Consider the following 8,810-nt stretch of genomic DNA (forward strand, 5'->3'; position numbering starts at 1 on the left):
TACAATACTAGCTTAGAGACCAACCACCTGCCGCCCTCGATGACTGGAGCCCATGTCATCCTGATTCATAAGCCACCTAGAGACCCGACGGATTGTGCCTCCTATCGCCCAATTGCGTTTCTTAACTGTGACCTTAAGATATTGACTAAGATTCTTAGTGTGCGACTTAACAAACTGACAGTCTGATAGACTCGGACCAAACTGGCTTCATGCCCCGCAGATCCACCGATATTAATTTACGCAGATTATTCACCAACATACATGCATCCCATGTCAACACCGGAACGCGGGTGGTGGCGTCTCTTGACATAGAGAAAGCCTTTGACACAGTGGAATGGTCCTACCTGTGGGCTGTCCTAGACAAGATGGGGTTCCCCTTGGAGTTCACTCGCTGGATCAGACTGTTATACAAAGATCCTCTTGCCTCTCTGAAGTTAGGTAATAACCTGTCTAGGCCTTTTTCTATCTGCAGGGGTACTCGGCAGGGCTGCCCGCTGTCGCCCACTCTCTTCGCCCTGGCCATGGAGCCCATAGCTGAGGCATTGCGCAAATCACCATTCATTAAGGGGCTTCGCATTGGCTGGTTGGAGGAGAGGGTGGCGCTATATGCGGACGACCTGCTCTTATTCCTTAATGATCCTGGAGCCTCCTTGCAGGGTGCCCTAGAGGTATTGGATGCATTTTCTGCCGTGTCGGGTCTCAGGGTCAATTGGCATAAATCGGTACTGTTCCCCATAGATGCAGGGGCTAGGTCTGTACCCAGGTCGGTTACCCAACTGTCCTGGGTGGACTCCTTCAAATATCTTGGGGTAGTGGTCTCCAGGCTACCGCAGGAGTACTTAGCACTGAATCTACTTCCAGTCCTCGGGGACATGAGGCAGCGGCTGAAGGCATGGGCAAACTTACCTTTATCCCTGCTGGGGAAAATCAACCTAGTAAAGATGAAGCTGTTACCTAAACTCACTTATGTCTTTAGGAACTCCCCAGTCTGGATTGCCCGATCTTATTTTTGTCAACTTAACCAACTAGTTTCCTCCTTCCTATGGGGATCTATGCCCCCACGCTACAAACTTACGACCTTAATGCGCCCTACTGCCCAAGGAGGGCTGGCCCTCCCGGATTTCTATCAATATTTCCTGGCCACACAACTGGTTACAGCCAACTGGTGGCTCTCGGTGGATGTGAACAACTCCTCCGTCATGCTGGAGGCTGCGATCCTGAACTCGGTAGAGGCCCTGACCAATTTGCTTGGTAGAGGACCACGAGCCCCATACCCCCTCACACCCTCTATGCACACCACTATTAAAGTCTGGCGTATGGGGATATCCAGGTGTGAAAAAGACACCTTGGAAATATCCCCAAAAACACCATTATGGAACAATCCTCAACTCCCTCACTTCTATTTGATCCCTGCTTCTGGGCCAAACGTAAAATCAAAATAATTGCGGATATAGTAGATGCTAACTCACTACTGCCATTTAATGACCTTGCAGCCAGACACCCCACCCATGGGAAATGCTTCTTCCGTTACATGCAGCTTGCCCATGCCTTCAGAGCTCAGTTCCCCGGGGATAGCATCCAATTGGGCATGGCGCGGCTGGAGTCTCTAGCGAGGACGGACGGACTGCTAAAGCCTGCCTCGTGCTTCTATGGTACCCTGCAGATCCTGACCTCCCCCAGCCTACTAACCCTACAATCTAGATGGAGAGCGGACATCCCAGACCTGGATGAGGAGGATTGGGAGGAAATTTGGGATGCTCCCTTTAAACAATTGGTTGCGATACGGGATAAAATGGTTCAGTTTAAGATACTCCATAGAGCATATTTCACACCTCACCGCCTGCATAAGATGAATGCCTCTATTTTGCCAGGTTGTTGGAGATGCACGTGCCCCGAGGGTAATTTATTTCATGTCTTCTGGGGGTGCTCCCTCATCACTTCCTACTGGCACTTAGTGGTCGAGTATATGGGTAAAGTCACATCTCTACATCTCACCCCGTCACCGCGAATGTGCCTTCTGGGCCTGGTGGAGGATTTAGCTCCGACAAGGTCTGAACGCACGATGGTGGGCCTCATGTTATTCTACGCCCGTAAAGCAATTGCCATGTGTTGGAAGAAACCCGAGCCCCCAGCGCTAGCTTTCTGGAAGAAGCTGGTCAATGACAACCTACCTCTGTATTAGGCTACATATGCTCATAGAGGATGCCCTGCCAAGTTCAACAAAGTCTGGGATCGCTGGTTAGAATGCGGTGACTCAGCGGTGGACTCAGATGTCTGAGCTGGGAAGGGGGGTAGTGTGACCCCTAGGGAGAAGCCTAAATATGGGTGCACTCATGTGATGGTGTCGAACCAGAGGAGACCTGAGTTCAAGTAGTGGCATTACCTCCTTGTTAAAATGTTCTAGCGTTGTAATCCTGGAATGTCGTACCTATATGGTGTCAACCACAGTTGAAGAGCTATGTTGGGGAGTGTCCGCACCCCGCCTGTACTCAGCGGGTTTTCCCCCCCGGGTTAATCACGCAGGGATGTTATTCCCGGTTATTTTATTATTTTTGGCTAAGTGTTGGTGTATTGTTTTTGGGTGCATAGCTACGCCTGGTTCCCGTATTGTTGGGAACAAGTGGCATGCATTGTCATGTTTAAAACTGTGAAAAATAATAAAATATTTTGCAAAAAAAAAAAAACTAGATGCAGCTTTTTCCTAGCTTTCTAGATCAGTCTTTTCCTTTTGCTTTTTTTTGCTACAGGTTTTATGGGGGATGCCCTTGCAGAATTTGATAGAATATCAGGTGGAACTGCTGCCTTAGTAAATTCAGCTCGCAGGGCAGTTTGGCTTGAAACCTGGCCCAGAGACCCTGCCTCCAAGGTTTGCCTATGTGGGATACCTTGCACAGGTGACCTGCTGTTCAATCCAGGCTTGGAGGCTGTCTTGAGCAGTACGGTGGACAAGTAAAAGGCCTTTATGGTAAAAAAAGGTTTCTCAAAAGTTTTTTTTTTTGGGGGGGAACAAAGGCCAGACCACCAAAAATTCTAGCCAGAAAGATTTGGCATGGTCAGAATCCAAGTCCCCAGTTAGAGAGGGTCTGAAACTCACATGTTGGCTTCTGAAGAAGAGCTTTTGAGGGGTAAAGGCTTGTCAGATAGTCATAAAGACACTCCTGCCCAGCAGAAAGAAAGTGGCTAGGGCTATTTATGGCAAAACTTGAAAAGTTTTTTTTCATCTTGGTGTTTGTATAAGCAAAGGTCTGAAGACATATCGTCTATTCTGGATTTTTTGCAAGATGGGGTTGATGAGGGTTTAGCCATAAGTATGCTTAAAGCCCACATTTCTGCCCTAAGTGTTTGTTTTTTTGTGCAAAAGGATAGCTATCAATCCTTTGATCGCTAGATTCTTGAAGGCTCTTGTTAGGGCCACACCTTTGCCAGTTAGTCTCTTCCACATAGGGTTGGTCTATTATGCTGCAAGGCCTACTTAAGAATCAATTTTGAAACTTCAGGTGATATGAGATTTTCAACCTTTTTTTTTAAGTTGTCCTCACTACAGCCTGAAGTGTGAGTGAAATTCAGGCCCTGTCAATTAGGGAACTTTTTTTCAGGTTTTTTAAGCTAGATTGGTCTTGAAGACAGATCCAGGGTTTTTACCCAAAGTTGCCTCTAAATTTAATTTATTACATGCAAGGAACTCTTTTTGTATTACACTCAGGGAAGAAAACAACTGAGCTTCAAAAAACTAATATTGCTAGATGGATCAAACGGGCTACATTTTAGGCTTACTCTGCCATTGGAGAAACTTGCCTTGTTGTGCTCATGGCACATTCTAACAGAGCTCTGTCTACTTCCGGGGTGGGGCAGGCCAGTTCCACTCTGGAGCAAATTTGCCGTGCTGCCACTTGGTCCAGCATTTTTGTTGTTGACATTATCGTCTGGACCTTCTCTCTGCTCAAGATCAAGCTTTCGGGAGAGAGGTTCTTCAGACAGTAGTCCCTCCCTAACCTGGCAAGTTCTCCCTTATCCTCTCATGTGCTGTCCTGGAAAAGACTATAAGGGAAATTCAGAGTTAGACTTACCGGTAACTCTGTTTTCCGGTCTTTCCGGTACAGCAGAGTTCCCTTCCTCTTTAGGTGTTGGTAGGTTTTTATTTGTCTTTCAGTTGTGTTCTGTTTACTTGGAAAATACAGAGGGGGGGAATTTGTCAAAACTGGAGCAGACAGAATCTAGAGCAGTTGCCCATGGAAACCAATCAGTCCCAAAATGTACAGTCTAGTTCCCTGCTCCTGTGTCCCAAGCAATGTTCTGGGGTCCACAGCAGCAGCAGGTGGGACTGCAAATGTTCAGTTTGTCCCAGAAATATCAGGAATGTTAATAATTAGGGATGTTCAGATATCAGTGTCAATACTTCGCATTTTCATGAGAACTACCAGGGTTGCAGCGGTTGCAGCTGGGACCTAGCTCTGGCGCTCCACCACTGTCGCATGACAATAAACAAAAATGTATCAGTAGTTGAATCTGTGAGTACTTGGACACATATCAGCACTTGCACTTGAAAAAATTGTATCCCTTTTATATATATTTATTTTTTTAAAACCATACATTAAAACAGGGATGCACAAATCTCAGGAGCTCCGTATGCTCATTAAAAATGACAGCTGCCTCCTAACTTTTGAATTTTTTGTCTAGTCTTGGAGCTGGAAAAATATCTGTACTTGTACCGAGTAGCGTACTTGGTATCTGAACATCCGCAATAATAATGAACAAAACCCAAATTGCACTCTGGGTCCTGTAGTCAGGCTCTGGCCCTAGTTTTAGAGAATAACATTCTTGAAAGCCACTGTGCTGATAGCAGCATGGGCAGGAGGTCTGAATGGAACAGATGTGTGCAGGTGATAGAATTCTCTGTGTGAACACTATTAACTTAACTATTCCACATTGCCTCATAGTATTCTTTGCTGTACATTCCCTATTCAGCACCACACATTTAAACATTTGTTTCCCTTTTTTTTTTTTTTTTTACATGCTGTATCACAGTGAAAAACAAAAGTTTTCACCATCCCAACTTGTGGTTTAAGGCACCACATTTTCTGTGATGTGGGATTCAATTTCCTAGGATTCAATTCAGCCCTGTTTATAGAACCCGGCCAGTCTATATGCCATCTGCAGTCAGCACACCAGCAGAGGAAATTTGCCACATTTGTATTCCTGTGTGGTGCTCTGAGTTCCACATCAGCCTCTGTTAGATAATGAGAATTTCCTCTGATCTGACTAAGGTTTACATGATCTTATATAGAGCGCCATATAGGTAGTTAGTAGCATAAGACTTCCTCACAGTGGTGGCTGGTGACCGCAGGGAGCTGGCAAGCAAACCTCACACAACTCCTCAGTTGTCCCTCCTTTTGGTCTTATGTACAGATAACTATATGGTTGAAAAAAATTGTAATGGTGGGGAAAAAAACAATTCTGGGTTGAACCAAATATTTTTGGCATATAGATGCTTACTGGTCCTCTTTCCCATCTCAGAAAGATGTGTGGTATGATAGAGGTCTGCATTGAGAGAAATAATTGAAATGTTAAATCACAAAATGCCAGTAACATGCTGAAGTTGTATGGTGTTATCAATAATTTACCGGAAACAGGAACCATACCGCACTCCTTACCGGGATTCCCACTTGATGAGGATGGGTGCTCGAAATGACTGCGGATGGCACCGCCACACATGAACAATAGAAAAATGTCACCAGCACACCATAAGTTGAAAAAGCAAAATATTTTATTGTCAGTAGCTGTATCTCATTGGCAAGCGCTTTCGGGGCCTCGCAGGGTCCCCTTCATCAGGCTTAGAGATAAGTCCATCTCTAAGGGTCCCCTTCATCAGGCTTAGAGATAACTCTATCTCTAAGCCTGATGAAGGTGACCCTGCGAGGCCCCGAAAGCGCTTGTCAATGAGATACAGCTACTGGCAATAAAATATTTTGCTTTTTCAACTTATGGTGTGCAGGTGACATTTATCTATTACCAATCATTTACCTGTTTCATGCTGAAGCTCAGAGCCTGTGCAAAGTATTGTCTATTTGTAGAGAGAACCCACAAATATTTTGCTATGGGGGCGCTGTTATTTTATCTTACACCCCTCTTTAGCAGTTTTACCTTCTCCTTTAGACTGTCAGTGGTAGTCTTTATATATAATTAATAGACTTCTCTACTAATTATTTCTTTTTTTCCCCCCTCTACAGATTTAACACCTACAGAAGTCAGCAGGGTAAGCAACTCAATTTTTATTTTCTTGCACCACTGAACAAAGGTCATTGTCATCTCATTAGCCAGAGGGCTTTGTAATCAAACTGGATAAGCATGTATGAATACAAAAAAGTTTATTTAGAAACATATGGTTACATAGTTAAGCTCTCTTTAGCTTAGGTTGAGAAATACAGCAACTTCTGGAATTCTTTTAGATAAAGGGTAATGCCAGAGAGAATGTTATGCCTGCAATGCTTAAAGTGACACAAAACCCTCATCTTTTTTCTCCTTATATACAGTTGTGCTCAAAAGTTTGCATACCCTTGGAGAATTGGTAATATATGTACCATTTTTAAAGAAAACATGAGCGAGCAGGCAAAACACATTCCTTTTATTTCTTATGGGATTCATGTTCAACTGTAGGTCATAACAAAATGGCACAATCCTAAAACAAAACATGGCAATAAAAAAAAAATGAAATGAACCTGTTCAAAAGTCTGCATACCATTAGTTCCTAATACTGTGTATTGCCCCCCGTGCAGGTGGTATAGCTGCCCGTTCAGGCCTCTAGGTCAGGGGTAGCAAACCCCTGGCCCTCCAACTGTGGTGAAACCTACAAATCCCATGATGCGTCTCTCTTCGGGAGTCATGTCTGTGGCTGTGAGAATCTTGCAATGCCTCATGGGATTTGTATTTCCACCACAGCTGGAGGGCCGGAGGTTTGCTACCCCTGCTCCTAGGTCATGAGATCTCCCCAGGGTGGCTTGATTATATTAAGGTCAGGAGACTGTGATGGCCACTCCAGAACCTTCACCTTTATCTGCTTTAACCACTGGAGGGTCAACTTGGCCTTGTGCTTAGGGTCATTGTGCTGGAAGATCCAAGAGAGTGCCATGCGCAGTTTTCGTGCAGAAGAATGCAAATTGCCTGCCAGTATTTTGTGATAACATGCTGCATTCATCTTGCCATCAATTTTCACAAGTTTGCCTGTGCTTTTTAGAGCTCGCACCCCCCCAAAAAAATGTGAGCCACCACCATGCTTCACAGTGGGGATAGTATTCTTGTTGCTCTAGGCCTTGTTGAACCCTCTCCAAACAAAGCGCTTATGGTTGTGACCATAAAGCTCTATTTTAGTCTCGTCATTCCAAATTACAGTGTGCCAGAAGGTGTTGGGCATATTGTAACCGGGCATTTTTGTGGCATTGGCGCAGTACTCATTGCAATTTAAAAAGCCACAGATGTGGGAAATTAACCTTTTAATTGCCATTTTAACCTATGTGTGTCTCTAACAAGGCCAAATATTCAGGGGTATGTAAACTTTTGATCAGGGCCATTTGGGTGATTTCTGCTATCATTATGATTTAAAAAGGAGCCAAACAGCTACTGTATGTGATAATAAATGCCTTCATATGATCACTATCCTTAACTTAAAGACAGTTTTTTGGCATGATATCAATGTCAATATCAATGCCAAAATTTCATGATTTCTGCCAGGGTATGCAAACTTTGGAGCACAACTGTACAGCTACACAATGAACATTCTCCAAAGCCACATTTATTTATGTTTTAAAATAAAGTCTTAATAAAGTCTTACTATTTTAATCTGTTTAGAAAGTCTGCTGTGCTCGCTCCCATTGCTCTTCTCTCCCATCACACTGCCTGTCCCTAAAGGTGGCCATACACTTTAAACCATCGCAAGACCTTAGTCTTGCGATGGTTGTAAAGTAATAAAAAAAAAGTACAATCTGCCCATCTTGGACAGGCAGATCGTACTCTCGATCATTGCAAGCCCGCCCCCTTGAGGGGCGGGCTTCCGATGACCGCAATGCTTAACAGGCAGTGTGCGCGTGCGCACACCGGCCAGTTCGGCATTTGTCTCCCGAGCACCGTTCAAACCAGCCGAAAATCGTACGATTTTCAGCTGGTTTTCTAGCGTGCTCCTTAGACAAAAGACGTGCGACCGTACAGTAGAAACGGTCGCACGTCTTCGTTCACACTGCTCGATTCTCGTACGATCGCGGGATTTCCCACGATTCTCTTAGGAGAATCGAGCAGTGTATGCGCGCATTTAGTAAAAGCTGTGCACGTTGATTCTGGTCATGTTCACATCTTTCTTTGCCTACAACTCCCATGAGGCAAATAGTCTTTTGCTGAAATGTACACATCAACATCTAAGGTTTATAATTTATAAACATTTCATAGCACTCTGCAAAACATTAAACCGCACACCATAAGAATTAATACACGTGTGTGTGTGTGTATATACACACACACACACTTTTGGGACAATCAGGGCTCAAACTTATGCATGTGTTTTAAAAATTGTCCAAAGAAAACTGGTCCATCCAGAGGTAACGCACATATTGCCGTTTGTGGCAATTGTGGTAATTGAGGCCAAAATCCCCTAACCGCACGGTAAGAGTGCTGACTACTTAGTAACCATGATGGCACTTTGACAATATTTTGAGTTTTGTTACAAGTCCATAGAATTCAACCCAAAAAATAATTTAATTATCACTTATTGATCCAAAGGAAGCTGTACAGACATTCATATACCGTATATATATATGTATATATAT

General features: G+C 44.2%; 1 protein-coding gene across 1 annotated transcript in view; it reads left to right on the forward strand.

Moving 5' to 3' along the window:
• Positions 1-2,189: 2,189 nt before the first annotated feature.
• PDE10A (phosphodiesterase 10A) overlaps positions 2,190-8,810 on the forward strand; it is a 119,035-nt gene continuing 112,414 nt past the window's right edge. The window contains exons 1-2 of the mRNA XM_018571504.1: positions 2,190-2,238; positions 6,228-6,253. Of these exons, the coding sequence (XP_018427006.1) occupies positions 2,190-2,238; positions 6,228-6,253 (75 nt within the window). The remainder of the gene's footprint in view (positions 2,239-6,227; positions 6,254-8,810) is intronic.

The sequence above is a fragment of the Nanorana parkeri genome, unplaced genomic scaffold, assembly GCF_000935625.1.
Source record: "Nanorana parkeri isolate BGI_ZX_2015 unplaced genomic scaffold, ASM93562v1 scaffold1769, whole genome shotgun sequence".
In the NCBI taxonomy this organism is placed as follows: Eukaryota; Metazoa; Chordata; class Amphibia; order Anura; family Dicroglossidae; genus Nanorana; species Nanorana parkeri.